The sequence below is a fragment of the Ictalurus punctatus genome, chromosome 6 (genome assembly GCF_001660625.3).
Source record: "Ictalurus punctatus breed USDA103 chromosome 6, Coco_2.0, whole genome shotgun sequence".
In the NCBI taxonomy this organism is placed as follows: Eukaryota; Metazoa; Chordata; class Actinopteri; order Siluriformes; family Ictaluridae; genus Ictalurus; species Ictalurus punctatus.
The window spans coordinates 12,585,344-12,612,322 of NC_030421.2; the positions used below are offsets into that span (position 1 = coordinate 12,585,344).

Consider the following 26,979-nt stretch of genomic DNA (forward strand, 5'->3'; position numbering starts at 1 on the left):
AATATTAATCGTGTCAATATTGGACAACAAACACAGTCTTTTAGGAGCTGCATGTGTTTGTGTTAGTGTTTGAATGAAATACATGGGGTCACAAAATGTAGTGAAATTCAGACACACACTTAGTTTTAAAAATAGAAATAACTATAAAGCAAGTACTCTGAATTTTGAAGTCACTTTTACACCCAGCTGTAACTACAGTGAAGTTAAAACCTAAGGGCCATATTGAGAGTTGAGTTATGTGCACATAGAGAAGAGTTAATAACAAAATTGCACACATCGGTATTCAAATTTCAGATGCAGACTTAAGTGGTGCTCAGACAGGGATGTGCATATCAGCCATATCGGCATATAAGTCCAGTGGTCCAAGTGTCTGACAATTTCAAGTAACCACTTAAAACGTCATGCTGAAATGTATGTTTTGTGCTATAATTAAATGCCAACATATTTGGAATGCCATTAAAATACAATGCTAAATACAGAAATCTGACACAATTAATCTTACCAGTATATAAACCAGGCAATTTAGGATGTAAGAAAACTATTTTAAGGTAAAATAATCTCAATATGACCCCCAGAATTTGAGGGCCTGCGTAACCCGACTCTGAAGGTGAGTAACTTTCCCCATGTAACGTTTGACGGCTCTGAATATGTCCCTTAGTGATTTAATGATTTTACTTATGGTGGTGTACAGAATTTTAACTGCTGTCTACATATTCCACGTACAGTATATATTATGCTTCATATTCATTGTAACTGATATAATGCTTTTGTGTTCACAGGAGAACATTTTTTTTTTGGTAAGACACTGAGAAACACTGAGCCAAACTCGCCATATTGGAGTGGGCTGAGCTTGCACATAATACACATCTAGCACTGTAAATTGCCAGATTTTTACACAATAATTCTATCCGTGACTGTCAGACAGTGAGTGTTGGAGAAAAGGTGTGGAGTTTGTTGCTCCAAACCATATGTGAATAATAAAGTAAGATTTAATTGGACTCATCAGTAAGAAGCAGACACCAGGAGCTGAACACGACAAAAGGAAACTAATTATAATGTTTTGAAATAGCAGTTACATTTGTGCCGCAAGTTTACACCTGTGTTATCAATAGAAATGCCATAATAGCGTATTTACCTGAGACACATTTTAAAAGAACACACATTTTACAATACTGACAAGCTTCCAAGCTGTTATATATCTGTTTAAATGGGGAACAAAAAGGTACAATTTTAAATCTAATTTACTCAGTCGCAGCCTAAAAAGTGCTCCATTTGTGAAATGAGTCTCTGATGTTTATGATAGAAAGGCCATTTTAACCTTGGCTGGTATTTCAAATGAATAAATGAATAAACTTTCCCTGATATAAGAGTCAGAAAAAAACTCACAGAGACACTAGAGAGCAAAAACAAGCTGGTTACCTTACGCTCCCATTTCTACGGCTTTATTATTATTATTATTATTATTATTATTATTATTATTATTATTATTTGAAAGCCGACAGAATCTTTCCACCCTCATTCTCTGAGGTCATCTCCTCTTCTTTAATAATTGTCCACCAACCTATAGAAATCGCTCAAAATGTGAGTAGTTTAAGTCCAAGAATGACTACTGCTCAACAGGGAATGAAAATAAACCAGCTCATTATTACTGATATATCCGTACATTGTTCATTATGCTGTATGAAATATATATACATATTATAATATTTATATTTTAAGAAAAGTGCATTCTAAGCTATATCTGTGGTGGTCTGGGATTTTTTTTCTTTCTTTTCATCGTATACTTTGATATCTCTACTTTCAGAAATCATAAATACAGGGTGTCTGAAAAGTCAGGAACTGATGAGAGTAAAAGTGCATATACTTTGTTCTATTTATTATTTACAACATACACCAATCAGCCATAACCTCTGACAGGTGACATGAACAACATTGATTATCTTGTTACACTGGCACCTGTCAATGGGTGGGATATATTATGCAGCAAGTGAACAGTCAGTTCTTGAAGTTGATGTGTTGGAAGCAGGACAAATGGGCAAGCGTAAGGATCTGAGCGACTCTGACAAGGGCCAAATTGTGATGACTAAATGACTTGGTCAGAGCATCTCCAAAATGGCTGGTCTTATGGGGTGTTCCCGGTATGCAGTGGTTAGTATCTACCAAAAGTGGTCCAAGGAAGGATAACCAGTGAACCAGAGACAGTCATGGGAGGCCAAGGTTCACTGATGTGCATGGGAGCGAAGGCTAGCCCGTCTGGTCCAATCCCACAGAAGACCTACTTTAGTACAAATTGCTGAAAAAGTTAATGCTGGCTATGATAGAAAGGTGTCAGAATACACCGTGCAGCTGCAGACTGGTCAGAGTGCCCATGCTGACCCCTGTCCACAGTCAATAGAGCCTACAATGGGCACGTGAGCATCAGAAGTGGGCCATGGAACAATGGAAGAAGGTCGCCTGGTCTGATGAATCACATTTTCTTTTACATTATGTGGATGGGCAGGTGTGTGTGTGAGTGTCAATTACCTGGGGAAGAGACCGCACCAGGATGCACTATGGGAAGAAGGCAAGCCGGCGGAGGAAGTATGATGCTCTGGACAGTGTGCTGCTGGGAAACCTTGGGTCCTGCCATTCATGTGGATGTTACTTTGACACATACCTCCTACCTAAACATTGTTGCAGACCAAGTACACCCCTTTGTGACAACAGTATTGCCTAATGTCATTATCCTCTTTCAGCAGGATAATGCGCCCTGCCACACTGCAAAAATTGTTCAGGAATTGTTTGAGGAACATGACAAAGAGTTCAAGGTATCGACTTGGCCTCCAAATTCCCCAGATCTCAATCCGATCGATCCGTGGAGGCCCCAATTCACAACTTACAGGACTTAAATAAGCTGATGCTAACGTGGTGCCAGATACCACAGCACACCTTCAGAGGTCCTGTGGAGTCCATGGCTCGATGGGTCAGAGCTGTTTTTGTAGAGAAAGGAGGACTTACACAATATTAGGCAGGTGATTTTAATGCTATGACTATTCTGTGTATACGTGCTTACATGTTTACCCTTATACTCTATGCATTTTCTTTTCAGCTTCTGTATCTTGTTTTTTCAAATGTTGCTCAACATATTCAGATCTACATATTTGCTCAACATATTCCCGCTGGTTCCTAACTTTTCAGATACCCCGTATATTTCAATAAAACTACACAGAAAGTTTTTTTATTTACTTTCTAACCTTGCCTAGGCATCACATCAGGTAACAAGCTAGTAACAAACACAGCAAACAAGTAAATGCAGCCAGTTTGACTACTACCTTTCTGAAAAGGTGTTTTTTTAAATTAATTGTGTGCCTCCTATTTGTATCTGTATAGAGTGCTGAAAAACCCCAGAAATGAGTTAGCGTATTTGCAATTCCGGTTCCATTGTCCCGAAGTCAATGGATTTTTTGAATGGGTTTTTGGTTAAATGCCTGAATTAAGGTCTGTGGCTAACACAAGCTCAACATATTTTTATATTTTATTCTACAACATAAAATACATCAGTCATACCCAACTCGTGATTTTTTTTAAAGCTTTTACGTCTCTTCAAAAAGGTGCTTGCTAACAAGTGACTGCAGAGGTTGTCAGGGACATTAAACATCATCATGCCGAACAGGAAAACTCATCTACTATAGCCTCGCTCCAACTCAAACTTTCCAACTTTTTGATTTATTAATTTATAGCATTTTCCAATTGTAATGTTTTTTTTGTTTTTTTCAAATTGTAGTGCTATAAATTCCATAAATTTTGAATAACTAATGAATAGTTCTTCTGTAGTTAGGCAATTTTTTTTTTTTTTTCTGCCCCGGGAAGCAACCACAAATCATTGGATGGATGTTGCTCGTTTTATCATTTCCCTACCAATATTTCCCAGCGGAAACTTTGGGTTCATGCAAATTATATTGCTTTGTAATCACTGGAGAAAGGCTAAGAGACATCTTCTGTGTCACTCCTTCCATCACGTACTCATATCCTTTGTGATATGCTTATGTATGATGAAATATGTTCCTTTTCCAGAATTACCTCTCTTCTTCCACCTCTGGGAATAAAACCATAACAATACATCCTCCCAGTTACCTTTGCCCCCTGGGCACGGGCGACGACATACCAGGCTCAGATACCATGCCCATGTAAACAACTACCCCTGAACACTTCATTATCTTCCTTCCTGTCTTGTCCACCTGGACTGGTTGCATCAGCCGTTTACGTATGATCCTCCAGGTCATGCGTCACTTTGTCACTGCTGTTAAACCTTTTTTGAGGTGAATGCGTCCCATGAGGGCAGAAGCTAGGTAAATGAAGGTAATTTGGCGTAACTGGGGAGGGGGGAGATGAGATGGTGGAAGATATTTGCGTCAAGGACAGCATTAGGATCAGGAAGTGTAGTGTACAAGAGTACCGTGGAAAAACACAGACTAGCCTCAAATCAATATAGGCGATTGTATTGTATTGTATTGTATTGTATTGTATTTTTTACCATAACATGACTCCTGTAACAGCTCTAACAGCAGCTCATTGATTGGATTTGACCTCACTGCCTAAATGTGAATGTAAAAATTATTGACCCTTCTATAGTATATTAGGCCACTAATAATCATGTTTGGTGAGAAAGACACAGGGACATGCTCATAACCCAGGCGACTGTGAGTAAACAAATGCAAATGAGTTTATGTAGAGCTGCTCTGTTTAATATGGTCCTGTGGGCTTTCTAATGGTTCCATTTACTTCCTCACCATGTTTTTAAGCAAAAGCTGTGAGTTCATCCAGATAATGGCATTCTCAAAGCAACATATGTGACTAAAATAGCTTGAAATCGGTGCAACATTCATATTCTTTTATTATTGTCTAAATTAAAAAAAAAACAAAAAAAGATACTGAGCTAAATACATTGTGGAAATGAGGGGTTAAATGAGCTGCTCTTATTCCCTGGGGAGACAAAGGCTTGAGTGTGTGTCAGAAATAGAGAGCATACCTAACAGCAGAGCTGAGACAGCTTTCCCAAAGGGATAAAATCTCTCTCTCTCTCTCTCTCTCTCTCTCTCTCTCTCTCTCTCTCTGTGTGTGTGTGTGTGTGTGTGTGTGTGTGTGTGTGTGTGTGCGCGCGCACTTCTATATACCTGTCTCCAGGCTTATTTTCCTCTTCCTTTGTCTTTTCCTCTCCCCATTCCATTTTTTTTTTCCTTTTCCATCTCAAACTGTAATTCAGCTTTTCATGTTTATTTATATTACAAACAATAATGAACTTTTACAGAATGTAAAACTGCACATTGTTAGGACTACATAGGAACTGGAGAAAATAATAGATAAACAAATAGGTGTTGTAGTAGTAATGGATGTTTTTTTTCTGTATGATGCATGTGTGTATTCACTTAATGTGTGACCAGGCCTATCTGTCTAGCTCTTTCTCCATCCCCCCTTTCCTTCCTCACTTTTCTTCCTTACATTCCTGATGGGCATTGCGCTCCTGAGCCTGAGAACCATCATAGTGCATGTTTTATTTACTGCTGCTCAACGGACTAGAAAAAAGAAAAGACAAAATATCTAAAGGGATGCGGGTGATGTTTCCATCACACGGTGATGGCACTGTAGGAAAATTAATGCCCGGGGTGATTTTTCTCAAAGCTATTTTACACGTATGAGCTAAAACAAATGCATTAAATTGCTAGTCATTTTTCATATTTGTGCCTCAGTTGACAACCGGGAAAATTAAAAACACATCAAAGATGAGGGACTTGATTATGGGTTACAGGAAAAAAAAAACTAGGGCAAAGTAAATGAAACCTGACTGTATTTCATGTTTGCACATTGCTTTATGTTTTCAAATTGTAATTTTTTAAAACATATACCTTGTTCACATAGACTGTTTATTCTCACACTGCACATGTTGTAATGACTAATACTATCCCATACTAATCTTTTATACTGACTTAATTAGTGTGTGCATTATATGTAACCACCAGCTTGCAGTTAATAAGAGCTAAACATACAGGCTACTCCTGACTTACTGGCAAGCTTCAACACAATGGGCAAAATGATTACCAGTAAAGTGAGTTTTTCAAACTACACTCATGATCTATTGTTGCCTTTGGCCAGGTTACCCTGAGGGATAAATGTGAGGTTTATTACGTATAAACCTCTTAAAAAGGAACAGATGGTCACTGACCTTGAAGGATGTTGGTGAAAGAGTCAATGTTTACCATATACGGTATGTGTCCTCTGTGTGTCTGTGTCCTGTATTCTGAGGTTACTGTGTATCCCATACTTAACAGAAAGAGGTTTCATGTACAGTTTTCATAATACTTATGATGACTGTAAGAGAAATCTGTAAGAGAAAGAGAAAGAGCTATGAAGCTGCAGACCCAAGCCAGTTGTGACTACAAAGAACTTGAATTCAAGTGTTGGTCCGTGTCCTTTGTGTTGGTTTAATCAAAAAAAAAAAATTATGGATCTCTAAAGGTCCAGTACTGGATATTAAAAAATAAAATAAAATAATAATAATAATAATAATAATAATAATAATAATAATAATAATAACAACATCAGCCCTGTTGTAAGGACGACAGTCTTAGTCTCCATGTGTGTAAACCAAATATATGAAAGAGATTCCAAAAATTTCAAGCTATTGCATTTCAGAACACTTTTTATATCAACTTTAAAAATATATAACATTCTTGTATGTTTAAAAATATCAGAATATCACTCATACCTTTTGTTACACATAATTTAATCAATATATAATAAATATTTTGCTTATTTTCATAAACGGGGCCAATAATTTCGTTCGAGTTGACCCTAGATCAGCAAACATGTATTTTGTACTTGCTCTCTGCTGCTATAGATAGTCCCATATGAATACTGGAGAGATCTGAAATTCCCAAACACGCTTTGTGCCCAAGTCCCAACCTGTCTTCAGTGGATAATCTCTGGACATTGGATACTTGTATATAAGAACTGCTGCTATAATCATAAAGGCTATAATGCTGACACTGAAAATCCATTCAACCACTTGTGGCTCTGAATACCACTGAAATACTAATAACCTCTTTTGAGTGGCCAACGATTAAAAAAATGTTGGTATTTGACAGATATAAGCCAGTGTTCCAGTAAATTGCTTTGCCTTATTGTGCAATCATGGTGCAGCATGCTTAGTGCCTCATTGAGCTCCATAGATTTATTATTGTAATTAGTGGTCAAAAATATGAATTGCAACAAGTGCTGCCCCATGTATGCGGCTTGAACATTTTTATTGGAGAAAAAGCAGCAGACTGAATAGTAAATGACAGGGATTATTCATGGTTTTTATGGCTAATTGGGATAGTTTATAAAGGAACTTGTGTTACAACAAATAATCAGAATTAAACCTAATAAAAAGTGTTGCCAGAGTGTCTGATGTACAGAAGCATTTATTTTATTGTATGATGTATTGGAAATATTGGAAAAGGGGATGGGGGATTAAGGAGATGATAATTGTCCGTACACCAAAAATGCAGGTGCATCATAGTGACCAACACCTAGGCTGAGGAAAAGAAAAAAAAGTCTATGTCATTATGAACATCATCCTGCCAATATACTTAGTACTGTTTGGCTTTATAGGCTGCAATTGTGGAAGCATAATGATTCATAATCGCACCCAGAAGAGGACAGGTTCCCTTTTTGAGTCTGGTTCCCCTCAAGGCTTCTTCTTTATGTTGTCTCAGGGAGCTTTTCCTTGTCGCTGTTGCCTCTGGCTTGCTCATTATAAATCTAAATATAAATCTACATCTAGATTTCAGTAAAGCTGCTTTGTGACAGTTTGCTATTATTAAAGCACAATACAAAGAAATTGGATTGAATAGTACATATAAAACACACACCTCAAAACAGATATTAACTTGTAGTGCACATCCTGAGCCACATCCTGAGCTATGAGTGGCCTTCTGTATAACAGTCGAACTGCAAAGTTTTATAGTGGAAAAGAAAAGTACTAGACTATTAGGATGCTTATTGATTCTACAGAGGAAGGTGTAGGAGAACTTAAGGTGCCGTGTACAGAACATGTCAACTTATTTTTCTTATGGATGTTGAATTATGGCTGTTATGAGCCAGGTTCTCGATCTAAATCCTAGTAAATGCCTTTCTATTTATTCCACAGACTCTTGCAAAAGTTTTATCAATTGATCCAGGTATATTTAAAGCACCAAAATGGTGCTTTTTCAGGATGTACCTTAAGTACATGCCTGTAGGATTACGGACAGCAAAGACACCAGTAAACAAAAAGACACCTGGACTACACTGAGCAGTGCTGCAGGACAATCTTGTGTAAAGGTTAAAATAAAAAATAAAAACACAAAGTATGCACAAAGTATCTAACTGAACCAGCTTGTGCAATTCTATTGAATGCAAAAATGGCTGTTCACTGAATCTTCACATTCTTACAAAATCACACTCCACTCTTGCACTCTTGTACTCCTGCATAATTGGCTGGTTTTTTTCCCCTTCATCATGTGAAAAGAGAATTGCTAGGGAAAAGCTAGTATGGTTACCGCTTAATGTGAATTTTAGAAACTTTGTGTATGCTGCATAGTTGCCACGTGACATGATGTACGTTTTTCCAGTATTCATTAAGTATCATGAAATCTGTCATAAGAAAATGCTAGAGAGAAAATAGCTTTTGCCATGCTGCCATGTCTGTCATACGCCAGGTTGGGTTTTTATCCTTTATTACTTTCAGGCAGTTTATCACCAAAAGATACCCAAATAAGCTACCCAATTACCTAAAGCTAGTCAAAGGATCAAAAACCAGGAAGAAAATGGCTCCAGAAGAAATGAAAATGGTCATACATTATGACTAAATGTCTTTTCTAGGATGTTCTTCATTAAAATGACTGCAGATCATAAAGCAGAAAAAAAAATCTAATTCTCTTCTCTTTTCTATTAGTAGTATTTCTTTCCCAGCAACCAGGCTGAAGTAAAATATATTTAGAATGCAAACTTACTATGTTTTCCCCAGTGGCCTGCTGTATGATAAAGCTCACCAAGAGGCCAGAATGGAATTGGATATCTAGGTCTATAAAAACACAGAGGGTCATGAACTTCTTCACAACCACTAAAGAAACCTTGTGGAAATTCAGTTGCAGGTCAAGCACATTCTATGTGATATTGGTTAAGAATTTTCTTATTCTTGAGCCCAAATGAGTCTCAGGCATCATTAGACTTGATGGGAGCGGAATGGGCCAGCAGGCTCCTGCTTCAAGCAAAGCAATCCAACAAAATGATGGGTCTTTCATATCGATTACCTGTGTGCTGCTTAAGCCTCTATGTAATGAGAGAATAGAGAGATAGAGGAAAGATGGAGGGGGTAGGTGGGTGGTGATTTAGAGGTCTATAGTAAATGGAAGATAATTGTTGCCTGAAGCGCCAAATGAATCCAAGGGGAAGTTCAAAATATAGGGGCTGAAAGCAGGTTAACCGTACTTAAAACTTATTTTCTTTTGTTTCGTTTCCTTTATTTTGCTTGAGGGATATACATATGGCAGGGCTTGAAATGTTTCAAGCAAAGCAAAAAAAAAGACCGTTGGTATGAATGACATCATGGACAATGAGATAAGTATTGCTCCACACCAGGTTTGAACAACAGCCATCCCATGTGTTGGTTTTTACAGACATAGTTCTTTGACTCAAAGAGAGTGCGTCTTAGATATCTCGGCAAGGGATGTTTACCACACTGGCTATTAACAATAGCTATTCTTGCAGAAAAAGGAGGGGAATTACTTTAAATCAACCCAAATAGAGCTTGGGATAAGACAACTTTATCAAAAAGCACAACCAGCTCCTGGCTTTTAAATACCACTGTGCTGACACCTAAGACACTTGATCATTCAGCAGTTCAGTCTGATTTCCTCAAATCTTTACTCAGCTCCCTGAAGCTAGTCACAATCTCAGCAAAAGTACTGTACTGGAAATAATTTAATGCCACTTCTTCCCCTTTCTCTCTTCCTCTCTCTCTTGCACAGTCATCAACATTGACTGACAAGAAAGTCTTGATGTAGTTCAAAACCTTTTGGCAACTTCTAAGGAGAAAGCAATGACCTGAAGGAGGGACTAGCCAAGCCTCTGAACTCAGCAATTTTCCAACAAGGTAATCCCTGTTCAGGTGACAGCCATACAAGACGTGAGGCCAATGAATGTGCCGAGTGAAATGTGTCACTGTCAGCTGCCAGCGGCGGGGAAAACTTGAACACACTCTATTTGTCTCAACAGCTATTTCTGCTTTTGAAATATAGGCTTGTTGCTTTGAATGCTATCATTCAGATGATATCATTTCACCTGTCTGTCTCACTTTGGGCTTTTCTTTATCCCAGTGGAGTAGCTTAGCACAGTGGGATGTAAATGCTAACTACATCATTTGAGGATTGAATCAGACCATAACCACTGACAGGGAATCCCTGCCATCATTGGCACCTAATAAGAGAAATGGACAATTAAACTTCAGTGGACCCCAAACATGGACAGCATATGGCCCAACTGGGACTTGAATTAGAGTTGCAGCAGTCCAGCTTTAGGGGTTCTTGTTACACCGAAACACAGAGAACATTGAAAAGAACATTTCATCATGAGACAAAAGGCATCATTAAATTTGCAGTGATCTGATACACTCATTGCTCCAATCCCCCCACCCCACCCCCACCCCCAGCTTTAATTCTCCATGGGATAAATTCCACTGGGTGTTGGAAACAATCCTTTGAGATTCTGGTTAATGTTGGCATCACATTGCATTGCATCACATGATTTCTGCTAATTTATCAGCTGTGCATTTATTCTGTGAATCTCATGTAAAGGGAAAAACCGAGGTGGGAGTAGGAAGGGAGATTCTCCCTGATCAAAGCAAATCGGGAATGGTTCGACGTGATCTACTCCCTCAGGGTGTATATCAAGAAGGAGCCTTCTAACCAGGCTGAAACCATCTCCCACCCTCCTTCCGCTTCCTGGTGCAGCCAAGAGCTCTGCTTTACTTCCCTGCTATGCCTTGGACATCACTATGCCAGGCTCCTCTTTGGACATTACTCCGCCTTCCTACTCCACTGAGGACGTCGCTCTACCTTCCTGCTCGGTTGAAGACGTCGCTCCGCCATCCAGCTTGACTGAGGACGTCACTTTGCCATCCAGCTCGGCTGAGGCCATCCTACTCGGCTGAGGACGTCACTTTGCCATCCAGCTCGGCTGAGGACGCCACTCTGCCATCCAGCTTGGCTGAGGACATCACTCTGCCATCCTGCTCTGCTGAAGACATTGTTCCCTTTCCCTGCTTTGCACCTTATATCGCTCCCCCTTCCTGCTCCACGGAGGACATCGCTCCTCCCTTATGCTTCGCAGAGAGCATCGCTCCCACCCCTGGCCTCACGGAGAGTGTCACTGCCCCCTCTAACTTCATGGTGAATGTCTCTCCCCCGTTGGGCTCCGCCTTGAGCTATGTTCCCCCTGCTGGCTGTGCAGTAGCCTGCATTCAAGCCAGGCTGGGTATATCACGTCATCTCTCTGCAGTGCGGAAGAGACCGCCCCACATCTGAACTTCAGGAAACACGTCAAGCATCCTCTGTCCAGCCCCACGAGGGATGAAGCACAATGAAATGCTTAGGGACATCTGGTCTGGGGCCCCCTCCTGAACTGATTACGTGCTTCGGGAACCACACGTTAAGGGGCGGGGGATCTGTCATGTAATATTGGAGAAGGACTACAGACTACGATTCCCATCAGCCACTGCACCTAGTCACATCTTGTTTGCACCTGATTCACATTTTGGCTCATTAACACAGGTGTATATATAGTCACATTCTGCACTGCACTAGTTGTCTTGTGTTGTTTGGTCGGTCTGTATTGGTATCCTGTTATGCTCACTCTTGTTTCATGTAAGTCTTGTTTTGTTGTGTATATTATTAAACATTTCACTTCAGTTCTGCATTTGCATCCTCCTCTCCCTACAAAATGTCACAGATGACACTAATTTGTTATTTAGCCTAATCAGTTACGGCATAATCTACCGCCAAACAATCTTTCCATATTAATAACCTTGCCATGAAATACATTTATGACACTGGAAAAAAGATTCAAATAACATGTTAATAATAAGGGAAAATGACAACTTATATTATAAATGCATTACTATTGCAGTGGTTTGATTTGTTGTCATTACAAATGAATGTATTAAAGTGTAATATTTTCTGTGTGTCAATATCATCTTGTGTCAGTATCTTCTCGTGAAGCTTGTCTTGGGACATGTATTGTATCATGGCATTACTGTATCGTCTCATGCCTTGTGTCTCATTTCTTGCCCTGATTACATTTAGACAAATGTGATGGCAGGAAAATCCCTCATTATTTTTGTCTTTTCCTCTGTCATATTTGGAAATCTAATGAGTGATATCAATATTATTATTTGACTCAAAGTTGGCTGGAAAATGCCAGAGCTGAGTGTGCACATGGATGCTATGTTTCCTGCCCAACGCTGTGTATGACAAAGCAAGGCAAGCTCAGGAATTGTCTACATCATTCCGATCATCCTATAGATGTGTGTGTGGGGGGGTGGGGGTGGGGGGTATTTATCTAATTGTGTTTTACATTTCAGCTGTGCCATCTGTTTCCACCTTGTTGGGAGCTCAACAGTCTGTCAGTTATGCTTACATGATTGACAATATTTGGGATGGGAGCTCCTCATAATCAATACTTTTCAAACCACTAGAGGTTTCTTCATACACATGGTCAAGAGTGGTTCTAAACATATGCACATCCTCACACACTTTAAATAAATGATGTGCAAAAACCTGCATACACATGTTCGATAAATAAGAAACCAGGAGTAAAAAAGGTTGAGAGATCTGCTTTACTGTTCCTTTGCTACTGTTCACTTTGTGTTCAGTCACTTGCTTAAGAAACTTTTATAACGTCAATTGAAATCCAGATTGCATTGAATGATAATTAGTAAATTAAAATAAACAATCACAAAATGTAATTACATTCAAAATGGACAAACAGATGTGACACAGTGAGCTATATTTTTTTCTCTGTTCTTTTCATCCTACTCATAGGCCTACACTTACACCCACAAATATCAAAGCATAATGAAAACATCGTATTGTGGCTATTAATTAGTGACACAGATGGACTCGTTCTCCACAGAGATGAAAGAGGAGCTCAAATAAACCCAGATGAGGTGGCTGCCTGAACTTACTGTGAAAAAAAGGCTTGTGCAACAGTGGAAAGAATGTGCAGGTTTGGCATTTGCTTACAAAATGAACAGAAAAGGAGTGCATATGTTTCATAACACCTTTGATTGAAGAATCAGGAGTGTAATTTCTCTTCCTATTGTTTGGGATTTTCTTTAAAATTCTTTTTGTTAGTACTCTTCATTGGAGTATGATGACTAAAAGAAAAAAAAAATACCTGCTAGAAACCATTTCTTAGCAAAAAAAAAAAAAAAAAAAATCAACAATGGATTCAAATTATATAAAAAAATAATCAACAATGGACAGTCTAATTTCTTCGTCGGGATGGTACGTGACACGGGATATGAATAATCTGCTTTGTACACCAAATATCCCCTCATGTGCAGAAGAAATTAATTACGTAGCTTATTTAAATGCAGTAGTTTTAAATCATGTGGTATAAGGTTTTATCTGCTAGACTTTGTGAAAAGATAACAGCAAGTCAGAATATATTTTACTGTTATTTACCAATTTCTCCAAAATCTCTTCCAAAATTGTCTAATTAAGAAGATTTTTAACATAGTTTTTTTTTTTTTTTTTTTTTTTTTTTTTTTTGTAAACAAGTGAATAGAATAATTCATGCAATTTTGATATGTGATCAATGTACGACCCAAGTTTATTTAGGTGTTTAATTTTCTGCTAGTAAATCTACTTTTCATTGCAGCATAATGAACAGAAAGAGAAAACCTTCTGCAGTTTTCTCTTCTGGTACTGCCAAATGATTAATTAACTCTACATATAAACTGCATGCAATATTTCACCAAGTTTGAGTGGTCTCTTTTTAGACTGTAATATCTTTTAAATATCATTTTACCTTTTATATAACAGAGGCATCACAATTTGAAAGCAATTGCGTGGCAACAATATGGAACAACGAATCTCTTGGTTGACAATCTCCTCCATCATAATATGTATATTATGAGCATGAAGGCCTAGCCTCCAGAACAAGACTTTTAGATTTCATCATTGCATTCCACTTGGAAATCTAATGTTCCTTAAAATGATTTCAGCTTAAGAAGGTGACGGGTCTTGAAATGGAGTTTCATCATCTACATCAAGGTGTTAGCTACACCTGCCACCAAAATCTGATCAAACTGCTTTCTGCCAGAGATGGAAGATCAGATTTTAGCTTGTCATTCCTCTGGGGATGGTAACAACTCTATGGAGGAAAACAATATCTGAAACAACAAGATGTGGTGGCTGGCTGACTACCTGGGAGGCAGTTTCCAAGCATCATTGATTGGATAGTGAAGTGATCGCTGTGATCAGATGGCAGAGGAAGGATGTTAAGTGTGCTGTAGAGAGAAGAAAAGGGCTGAGGAATGTCAGTCTTCTCACGTGTATAAATGGGACTCTTCTAAAACTGCTAGACAACCATCTATGACAGGTTTATTGGAGTAATAGCCAAGCATGAGACAGTTACTCAGCAATAATAGTAGATCCACTGAACAAGCCAATCAAAATCTCTCAGACTGGCTTTGGTTCTTGGGAAGAAATGCTATTTTAATGTGAATTATACATTACAATTTGATGAAAGATGATAATACAACAGAAATAGAAACAAATGTCAATCATTCAGACGTATCTCTATGGTGAACTGACAGACATTTTAATTAATACCATCACTGATTCAGGTCATCTTTAAACACTTCTGCTAAACTGTCAATATATCCGTATAGAGATAATTAAAATAAATGTTCTGGTAAAAATTTCTTGGGCTTATAATTTCAACATGGTCCAGCTGTATAAACAGGAAACTTTTTTGCAAGTTATTCATGTATCTTATGGAAGCAACAGCAAAGAAGGCTCATGTTTAAGCAGACGTTGTGGGTCCATTGTTGCTGAAAATGACTTACCACTTCAACAGCCTTGTGCTGCATTGATTTTTCCCTGCTTATTATTTTCTATTCTTAAAAATCATGATAAATGATTTAATTGTCCAGAACCGATAGCCTAAAAAAAAGACATGAAAACAAGCATTTCTACTATTTAAGATTTAATTGGAGTAGGGGAGAATGTAATAATATTAACTGTGCAGTCAGGAACTGCTAGGCGGCAGCGCCAATTGAGAAAACTCAGCTGGATGATGGGTTTTTAAGTGATTAGGCTGTAAACAGGAAAAGAAGAAGTAAAAAAACTGTGTTTTGTCAATATAATTATTTTTACAAGTAAGCAAACTGGTTGTCTAATGTGCAGGGGAAAGAAACAGCCTATTTAATCATTTTCTGACTATTATCACTATTAACATTATTTGTAAAGTGATAGATTTAACAATCATTGCAGGGCTGATAGATTTTATTTCACATTAAGGTACTTTACAAGCATTGTCCATGTACTGTGACAGAAAGTCAGGGTGCCCGTGTGAATTCAGTCGAATGCATTTGAGATTGGGGTAAGGGGGGCGGGACTTCCAGGTGGTGGTGGTTATTATTGAAGCGCTCAAAGCACCTGGATGTAGCTTATTAAAGCACCACTTGTGATCCCCAATCAGGTAGTTAGCTGGTAGTTAGAATTAGCTCCTACGGTAGCTTTTTCTACAAATTAATTCAGTGTAGCTGTTGCTAACATTTGTGATTTGCACTGTGAGTGGCTTGGTAGAAAAAAAAAAACTGTATTCACATGGCACTTTCTGGATCATGATACTGCAAAGAGATAGGGGCTTGGAGAGTTTAGATGGAGGATGAAGGACTCGACTCCTTTGGTAGCTAAACCATAATTCTTTTTTACTTTTGTTACAGTTCTGGAAATCACAGCCCACCATTAACAAAGTTATTACATGTATTGTTTTAGCCTATTTGACTGGTCACTTGAAGTGAAAACGTTTAATCTCAACTTTAACTCAAACACATGTAGGTCTATAAATAATGTGTACAAGAACCGAGTGATAATTTCAGTAAAAATGTGTTCTGTGAGTGGAAAATTAGAAAAGAAAAAGTGAAAAATAAAATGCTCCATGGCTCTAATAAATAGGCAAATATTATTGCGATATCATTAAGCTTTCAATAATTTGCATTTTCACAGGAATTAATTATATGTTTCACAGGCATCTGCATCCTTGAAGGGATCGTCTTTAAAAATCAGTGAGCAGAGGAATAAATGTGATGTAAAGAATGTGGCTTTACCATTTACAAATTACGACATTAAATTAAATCCAAGTCTTTGCATCTTGATGCATCTATTATACTATTCATCAGTTACTATAGGCTCCTAACCATGCAGCAAATTTGCATGAGTCCTTCCGTGGCTTCATTTGTTTTCACTGGATTCATTTTCAGTAGTCATACACGGCTATATTAAGCTGAATTACATAACAGAGGTTGATTCCATTTTCCACCCCGGCATGGGATGTGTGTAATTGATTGGCTGAGTAAGCTAAAAGAAGATCTTTAAAAGGACATTGTCAGGAGGCCAATAAAACTTCACTATTCAGCAGCCTCTGAGAGGTTAATTACTATCAATTTCGCAATCAAAAACCATGAAAATCACAGAAGTCCTGCATCGCCACAAATTGCTGTTTGCGAGATGTCGATGAAATAATGTAATGAAACTCGGGAAGACTCACCGCAACTCTGTCCTCGTTCCTGTACTGCTTCCAGACACTCCCGCTGTCGCTGTAGAGAAGTGTGTAGCCACTGACCCAGTCATGGCTGCCATGGCGGCCCTGTGTGGCTATAGCTGTCACCTCCATGCGTGCCCTGAGGTCCAACTGCAGCCATGGTGACCTGTCTGTCAACTGCGGGCTCCACCCACCACCTCCTGACAGGATGAATTTGAGAGAAATATGATTTATATGACAACTTTCATGAAGTTGTGACTGTGTGTTTTGCAGGTGCATTCAATTGTCATATTGTTGCTCCATTTGTACAATAATCACAAACATTATATGACCGAAAGTGCATTAGTGAGGTCAGGGCAAAGGAAGGTCTGGGGAGGTGGTCAGTGTTCAGTTTATCCCAAATGTGGGGTTGAGGTCAGGGCTCTGTGGCCATTCGACATCCTCTACTCCATTCTTGGCAAACCGTGTCTTCATGGAGCTTGCTTTGTTCACAGGGGCATTGTCACGCTGGAACAGGTTTGGGCCTCTTAGTTCCATTCTATACAATTGCATATTATGTAAAGTGCTTGAGTATCTAGAAAAGCGCTATATAAATGCAACTGTAAACTGTAAATTGTTTAGGGAAGGAACACATATTAGGCGTGATGGTTAGGTGTTCACAAACTTTTGGCCTTATAGTGTATAAACAATGAAACTTAGAAGAAAAATAAATGTCTTATGAGAAGAAAAAGTCTTTAGTTGTAGAAATCTACTGGAGCAATTCCAGTACAGCCACGACACTGCAGGACCTTCAACCAAATCTAAAAAGCTTGATCTCATATGCCAGTGAAGACAATTCTCCAGACAAAGGCTCCCATGAATAAACGGTTTGAGGTGGACTAAGGCAGCAATACGTCATAATTTATCTAGGATATCTACATAGACTATCAATTGGCGATAACATAATGAATGTTTTCTTACTGTTCCTTGCAAAAAAAAGTTAATTCTTGAATCAAAACAATTGCAAATAACTTCTATTTAAACACAAGCTGCTCTCTCCTTCCCGCTGTGCCATGTTTTTCCACCGCCACTGTTTCCTGCCTTCAAAAATTCAGCCATGCAATTTCTGCCTTCCTGTGTAGGCAGTATTTTTGGGGTTTTTTTTTACATTTTGAATACACTGTGGATGGGAACTGCTCAGTTTTGGTAAGAGTGTGAGCAAGACTGGCAATAGAAGTAGGAACTGCAGTATCCAGGGTGTTGTAGGGGGACTCTTGGAGGAGACTCTCAGGGATTGCTGATTGGCCAGGCCTCCACAGTTCATCCTAGAATAGCACTACGTCATCAAGGGACTGTCGGGACAGACATTTCTGTTTGAGGAGCTTACTCATAATAAATGAGGGACAGGTGGTTAAAAAAATAACACAGTGTGGTCACCATGAACAGGCAGTAGAGTCCACCCCCATTTCCTGTCTCTTTCTCCTATGAGTTTTGGTGTAAACCGCCATGCATATCACCAGAAAAATAAACTGCACTGCTTCAATCCTTTAATGAGGTTGAATGCTTAAACATAGGCATTGGGACAAAACAGTACAGACTGTATTCTGTGCTAAGTTAGTACATCCGCTAAAGTGATGCCCTCATGCCCTCTCGAGTGTGAAGGAACACACCAGAATGGTTCATTACCTAGCTGCTGCAGGCTGAGAGTCAATACTATAGGAGGAGATGAGAGATGAATATCACGCTGCTGATCTCCGGCACGCAGGGAGTAACATTTACACAGCCTCCTCGCCTCCCTCAGGGAGGGAAAGTGTTCTGTTTGCAAGGCGCTCACACACAGCGGAGGCTGGTGAAGGCTGAAAATAGCTTGGACACTGCAGCCAGAGTAATTACTCAGTTGAGGACCGGAGGAAAGCGGAAGGTGTGATTTTCAGGGGTTTTTTTTACTAAATGCCTTATCCGCTGTGGGTGAAGGGCTTGTCTTTAATCAATTTCTTGGGTAAAAAAACGGACATAAAGAATGCCCCCCCTCCCAAAAAAAAATAAAATAAAAAGTATAAATAAAAATAAACACTTCATATATTCATTTCTCTTCAGTCATTTTATTTTTATCATCAAATAGCCCAGAGAAACAGATGGATTGGCAAGCCATGTGACATTTTTTATGTTCTTATAACATTGAGACCTTGCAAAGGTCTCGTTATACATCTGTGCAGTATTCATTAAAGTTGTGCATTGAATCCGGTGAAGATTTGAGCACTGGGAATGGCATGCGGTCTGTTTTACATATGAATAATAAAACAGTTGTATGAAATTAGCATTGATTTTAGTGCAATGGATGAATCAGCTTCAGTAGTGTAGAAACAGGAGCATATCCACCTGTCTTTCTTTTACACATCACATACTATATATAACACACATGAAACAGAGCATAATTTAACCAACATATGCACATCATTTACATGAAAAGTGCTATAATATAAGCATATGTAGAGATGTAGCCAGTAAAACAGAACTAGTACCACTAGGGCCACATGTCTAAAACAATACAAAATCTAAAATAAAAATAATTAAAATAAGTCATAACAATTTGTGAAATAATATTATGAGGAATACTGACAAGATCATATTTTCAAAGTAATAGTTTTTAGTTTTTAAAAAGAAAGTCCATCTACCCATCCATTTTCCATACCGCTTATCCTACACAGGGTCGCAGTCAGCCTGTAGCCTATCCCAGGGAATTCGAGGCACAAGGAGGGGGACATCCTGGGCGGGGTGCCATCCCATCACAGGGCACAATCACACACACGTTCACTATTTGGGAATGCCAATTAGTCTACAATGCATGTCTTTGGAGTGGGGGAGGAAACCGGAGTACTTGGAGGAAACCCCTGAAGAACGGAGAGGATGTGCAAAATCCACACACACAGGGTGGAGACGGGATTCGACCCTAGACGTGCAAGGCAAACGTGATAACCACTAAGCCACAGTGCCTCTAAAACAATCATATTATGTTATATTATAGATCTGTATTACAGCAGCACGATTGCCTCAGAGCTCCAGGCTTTTGGGTTTGAACCTGTGTGTTTCTCCAGGTTCTTCAGTTTCCTCCCACCTCACAACATCATCCCAGTTAATGAACTGGCCATGCTAAATTCTCCTTAGGTATGAATGAATGTGTGAATCTGTGTGTGTGTGTGTGTGTGTGTGTGTGTGTGTGTGTCTGTGTGTCTGTGTCTGTGTATCTGTGTGTGTCTGTGTGCATGGTGCCCTGTGATGGACTGGCATCCCATGCAGGGTGTATTCCCTCCCTCACACCTAATGTTCCTGAAATAGGCTTCAGATCCACCACAACCTTGACCATGATAAAGCATTTACTGAGATGGATGAATATCTGTAATAATAGCTGTAAAAGTAATCACTATAACATGCACTGGTTAGGGGAAGGATGCAAATGTGTATGTTCAACATTTATTGAAGGATCTAGTTTTTATAAAGTAGGGCTCAATATACAGTATAGTCAGACAGGTTAGAAAGTCCAAAATCGTAACATACATGGGCAAAACCAGGCAACTCTACGTGATGAAAACAAGGGACTGAGTAGAAAGAAGCCTGTGATGGATAGAATAAAATAGGGCTGAAATAGAATGCATAAAACACTGTAGGGGGGAGTAAACAGCTGGACAGGACACGAGGAGAGAAAAAAAGTCTACACGAGGAGAGAAAAAAAACCTGATGTAAGGATAGTGTGAAATATAGCACAAAAGGTGACAGACAGGTGCAGAACATGATGGGAAGAACGGAACAGAAACAGCATGGTTGTGACTGTCATGTTACACAGAATTGGTGAATTTCACAACTTTGATGAATAAGAGACGCTGTTACAGTACAACATATGATGAATGAATCCTGGGTGTCTATGTTGTGGTGACAGTGACAGCTGTTTTTGTAAATCTTGCAGCTGTAAATGAAGCATCTTGTTGCTAGTGTTGCCTTTATTTTGAAGCTGCACAACAGAAAAGCATTATCATGACGCTCACACACTATTAAGTTTATAAAAGTATTTATGTATTAGCAATAGAAATCACTGCCACATTTACTAAACAGTTGATCAGGCCATCAAAACGCTGTGTCATGGTTCAGATAATATGCACTTCCTGTCTGAAAGGGTATGAAGTCTTGCATTCTTTTACAGCGTTAGCCAGCAAGCCAATGCTTCACATGATGAATCATGTTTGCTAAGCCAAACAGTTGTCCTGATTATTTTAAGCTGAATGTCAAGTGTAGAGCAACGTGAACGGTCTGTTTATTCTTTCTGTTGTTGTGTCACTACTGACAAGTGGAAGAGAGAACCTGCTGTACTCCAGCATGTTGGAGACATTTTCATCATGGAGCTGAATCTGCTGCTGCTGCTGCTGCTAGTACTCTTCTTTCTTTGCAATCAAACTTCTGCCTAAGCATTTAATGTCTGAAGTACAAAAAATATCAAATGCATACACTGATCCTATATTTGAGGCACTTCAATATTTTTTATTCGATTGGATGTCAAAAAACATGGGTTGTTCTGTGAGCTTTTTTTATTTTACCAAAGTGAATTTACAAGCGAGCCATGTATCATGCCCATCAAGGTGCAATGATTATAATAATTAAAATAAGTAGTACTTGCAAGCAGTGTGCACAAGTATATTACTACTAGAAAGAAGGCAATCCATAGTGTATTGATTCTTATTGTATTAATTTGCCTGTTCAGTAGAGATGGTTCCGATACACTACCCAGGATAAGTACCGGGTCGAGACCACTGAAAAACAGTGGATCGGATATTGGAGAAAAAAAATTATTTGATCTGATCGTGTAAAAAATAGAAAAGATAGGAATTGGATTTAGATTAAATTTTTTAAATTATATTTATACTTTTTAAAATACTTTATTTATATGCATTATTTATACTATAATAGTTATCATACTTTCAGAAAGTGATTTTTGTCTTAAAGAGTTTTTTAAAAATGCTGCAATTTGGTGCAAGTCATGGTTTTAGTTATGTTTTTTTTTTAAAGCTTAGTAGTTTTTAAAGAAAAACACATCAGATGGGTTTCGATATCGGCTGATACTCAAAGTTTCCGTATAAGTATTGGAAAAGAAAATGTGATATTATCCCACTATCTCCACTATTTCATCATTATACAACCATTTTACAACAAAAACTCAAAGTCAATAGTCAATCACACACCTAGCACATGTGATATTTAAGCCCAAAGTAATATGTTCTGCTTTTCCTTGACTATTCCATCAAATGTTTTGTGTGTTGTTTTTTTTTTTTCATTTGCAAGATGGGAATGAAAGAAAGCTTACTCTTAAATGACATTTTCACTGTACACTGGGGGGAAAAAAACACAGAATTTACTGAATTCATATGTATACATCAGTTCGATGATATTGAACCAAATTTTGTACATCCAAGATGATTTGATCATGTATTTTCAAAGCCCTGAATATAATCAAACTCTGCACTCTCACCGAGTATATAACCCAGGGCATACCTGTTCTGCAACATCCATTGCACTACTCTACCACACATGTTAATGGTGATAATTTAGTACTATAGTTATACTTCCTGTCAGCACCAACATCCTCATGAGATTTCATAATGTAATCCTTTATGTTAATACTACGTGAATTGATCATGCTCACTGTACATAATTCAATCTTGTAATTAGAAACTTGCTTAAATGAAGTTTAATATAAGCATTGAAATCACATTTTGATAAGAAACTTCATATTTTTATATAAACTATACATTCTATATGTTCTCTTCAATCTGAGCAATCATATCTTCCAGTGTAGGGTCTTGACTGAGTGAGATTGAGTAACAAGTAACAATATCATGATGTGGAATAATAGAAGCAGTGAATTAAACATACTAACCATCTCTCCTGTTCAGCTTGGCAAAGTTAGCAGCCCGACTTTCTGAGAAATGTGAAGAACTCTGGAAAGAGGCCGCAGGCAGCCCGGATGCTAGTGATCCATCGCAGCTATCTGTGAATGAGAAGGAAGAAATGTTAGAACAACTGGCCATGCAGAAATCAAAAGCAGTCTGTTATTATGTGAACATGAAAACTGTTTGAGGGCACACAAGATTTAAAAAAAAAAAAAAAAAAAGATACACTGTTTTACTCATACAAATATATTCTGTTTGATTTCCTAACTTTTTTTTTTCAACGATATGCATTGACTGGGTGCTACATGGCAGAGATTTTAACTCGACAAAAGTCATAGAAGCAAATGCATTTTTTTTCAGTGTTTAAAAGCAAGGCTTGAGACCTTATCACAAGAAGAGCAAAGATATGAAAACAGACAAAATAATGCCAGAAACCATCCAGATGACCAATAACAGACAGTATGAAGTCATCAGTTCAAATATGAAGGAAAATAAGTTTCTCTTTCATCTCCCTCATTGCTTGTGGCTTCAGGAGAAAATATACAAAGGCTGTGAAAGGTAGAACAAGAACAAACAGTGAAAACTGAGTCTGCAGCATCAGTTCCAGCATGAGAGAACACTGTGTCTATCTGACATGCTCGTGTTGTTCGGGATCAGGATCAATCTCTCTCTGTCGGTTTACTTATCGCTCCATGCTTTGGATTTCTCTCACACTCTCACTCTCTATTCAAATGCCTTTTTCTTTAACCAGACTCTCTTGAAACATCACCCTTCATGCTAGTACTGAGTTCTCATGTGATCGGATTAATTACTGTTTCCCTGTCAGGAGCTCAGGAGCCCTGTTTGTCATTATACATAACTTATATCTATCAATCTAGGACCACTGACATTCCTGTTTGTTCTTTGTTGTGAGATTGAAGCAGATTCTTAATCGAGGAGCATTGATATACAGGGAGGTCTTGCATCAAAGAGCATTGCTCAGGTCTCCCACGCTAACTGTTTTGATATTCTCTGTCAGTACATACCTGCCTCAAAGAATATGTTACTACAGTATTGACACCCATAGAGAATACTTTTAAATAAAAACAAATATATATTCTTTTTCTTCATCTCCAGAAACTCTATTGACAGTTTAGTTTCTTTGAGATAAACATATGAGGTGGAACATACATTTCTTCTGTGTCACAATTGGTGAAACCAAAAAGCTTTCAACATCAAATAGATAAATGGTTGTTGACCAGCCCTAACCAGGTAAAGGATGTTAAAATTAAGTGCATAAACAGTTGAAAATATTATTAAGTACAATGAGTGAACATATTTAAGTACATTTTGCATTTACTATACAGTTAATAAAGAATAAAACACAACAGAATGTACTGTTAAACGAAAATAACCAATAATAATCAGGGTGGTGTGATATGGCCCGACGAAAATATGAATAATTTGTATTACAACCTGAACTGCTGTCAGGGCTGCTGTTATAGTAAATGTATCAACACTTTCTGACCAATCAGATTTGAGAATTCTAAAGTGCTGTGGTATAATCTAATTTACAAATGGCTGCTATAGAAAATGTCTCAAGTGTCAGAAGAAACAGCGAGCTTCCTTCCAGCTACACACTTTCCTCAACATCTTACTTGAGTTATTGATTTATTTGACACAACAACTGAGATATGAGAGAGGGGTGCCAATTAACATTTAGCAAATCATCCAGACAGATCCAGAGATTTATGGAGTACTTGTTTACCAGCTCAATATCTTGCTTCAGTAAAAGACAGACAATACAATGAATGAAGGTGTTTAATGAGCAAAGTCTGCAAAGTGAGAATATGAGATTTCACGTACATTGTCTTTATGACATTACATTACTGTTATATATTTGATTGACATGGCATTTGGCAACACTGGAATAAGACTATAAGAACTGGATAAGTGGAAGGCACTGTGGTTTAGTGGTTACCAGGTTTAGGAGTTTGAATCCCGCCTCCTGCCTCTGCACTATGTGCATAGAGTTTGCATGTTCTCCCCATGTTTCGGGGGTTTCCACCACAAATTGTCCGTAATGTGTGTGTGTTGTGCCCTGCAATGGGTTGGCACCCCGTCCAGGGTGTCCCCTGCCTTGTTTCCCCTGCTGAGTTCCCTGGGATAGGCTCTAGGCTCCCCCTGTGACCCTGTGTAGGATAAGTGATACAGAAAATGGATAGAACTGGATAAGACTTAGCTCTGACTTTTTCAGGTCCTCTTAAATAATCTGGATTCATTAGAGCTGTTTAAAACATTATTAGAATATTATATACCACTAGTGTCTTGTAAAGAAATGTTTTAAGAAGTGGGTTCGGAGGCAGCAATATGTCATGACAGAATACATACTGTAGAGAGAATACATATAGAATATATAGTTATGCTTAAAGGGTAAATATTCTGTAACCAAACCAGCTATTTATTGCCAGGAAAGAAAAAAAAACTGTAGACAAAATAATTTGTGAAAATTGCTTCCATTGCCAGTATTTTTCTAACTATATTATGGCTACTGCAGGCTTGTGGGACTGTCAGAACATTTGTTGTGTTTCAGGCACACTGATTATGTACTACTCCAGTAATCATTTATGTCACTGGCACTGTTCATTATTCATACTGATCCCTAAATAATTGTCTCAGCACATCTCATTATCCCATGTGTCAATATAACCTTTGTTTGTCTGCGGCTTCCAGTTCCTTGTTGTGTTTCTTTTATATTCTGGTTTTGATCTCTATCTGTCTTTTGTAGAGAACATTGGATAAGCATCTGATTATAGCGTCTGTTTAGATCTGACCTCAACTCACTCCTTACCTCACAGCCTAAATATACAGTATGTCCAGCTAGACACTGATTCACAAAACATTTCCAAATTAATAGGATGTTTTAGACAAAAATTTTTCATCAGCTAAGCAAGGATAGTGCTTCTGCAGATCTTCTACAGATTAGATATGCAATATACAGCCAAAAGTTTGTGCACCCCTGGCCATCACACCCATATTTAGGCCTTCCCTGATCTGTTGCCACAAAGTTGCTGAATGAGCACAAATTCACACAGCCATGCTTCAAAATCTAGAGAAAAGCCTTTGCAGAGGAGTGGAAGTTATTATAACAGCAAAGGGGGACTAAATCTGAAACAGGATATTCAAAAAGCACATGAGTGTTATGGTCAAGTCTCTAGTAAAATAGTAAAGTAGTTTGGACAAATTTGAGTTAGGTTCAGCTTCATGGGCCTCGGAACGTCTGACATCTTTTGTACATGTTTCAGACCATAAGCTTGAGAATCTCGAAGACTGTAATCTGATTGGCTCTCTGCCAATACATAATTCCATGTATCTGTGCACTGGTTTTCACTGGGAAAACAACCTTTTAAAACATTGAGCTTTTTGAAGCATGAAATATTTACTGGACTGAAAATGTTGGTAAAGACTTTTTTTGATGAAAAACATAAAGAATGCCTGATGTCTGACATGCCAGACTAGACGTCAGTGGCAGGGTTGTGCGATGTGCCTTGATGTAAAGCAAAGATACAATAACCACACTGAAGAGGATAAATAAATATCTGCTTAGAGAAAGCTTCACCATATGAATCATTATACAACAAACCATTTTTTTTTTTATTAGGCTTAGATTATCTGGAGCCCCTGTGCATGAGCTGTTACTATAGCAATGATAACATATTACAGCAAGTGCATGAACCAGTGATTTGCCTTGCAATATTGATCCAAAAATCTCCCATAGGTGATCAGTTGGTTTGAGGTCTGGTGACTGTGAAGGCCATAGCATACAATTCAAATAATTTTCATACTCATCAAACCATTCAGTGAGGCCTCGTGCCCTGTGACCGGAAGAGCTCACTCCCATCAGGATAGAAACATTTTTATCATAGGGTAAAGGTGATCAGTCAGAAGAACTTTGTTTTTGCAGTGACTCAACCCTCTAAGGAGACAAATGAAGCCAAAGAAATTACTCAAAGCAAATAATGCTTAAAATGTACCTGCAGGTCTTTAAAAAAAGAAAAACCTGACAAGCTGAATAACTGAGGATTGATGACATCAGCGGCTACTTCCTGAACTGAATACCAAGCAGAGTCAAAATTGCCTTTATTGTCAAATCTTCTCTCTCTCTCATCTCTCTATGTCTCTTTGGATCAGTGAATAAGAGAATAGGATGTTATACAGTAAAAGGTTTTCCTGTGTGTAGGGATTTAAGACCAAA

The 26,979-nt window shown here is 38.3% G+C and overlaps 1 protein-coding gene across 2 annotated transcripts in view; it reads right to left on the bottom strand.

Moving 5' to 3' along the window:
* cntnap5a (contactin associated protein family member 5a) overlaps positions 1 to 26,979 on the bottom strand; it is a 138,429-nt gene that overhangs the window by 72,412 nt on the left and 39,038 nt on the right. For both annotated transcript variants that reach the window (XM_017470359.3, XM_017470358.3), the window contains exons 2-3: positions 22,733 to 22,843; positions 16,837 to 17,030 (exon numbers count right to left, since the gene is read on the bottom strand). In XM_017470359.3, coding sequence (XP_017325848.1) covers positions 16,837 to 17,030; positions 22,733 to 22,843 — 305 coding nt within the window. The remainder of the gene's footprint in view (positions 1 to 16,836; positions 17,031 to 22,732; positions 22,844 to 26,979) is intronic.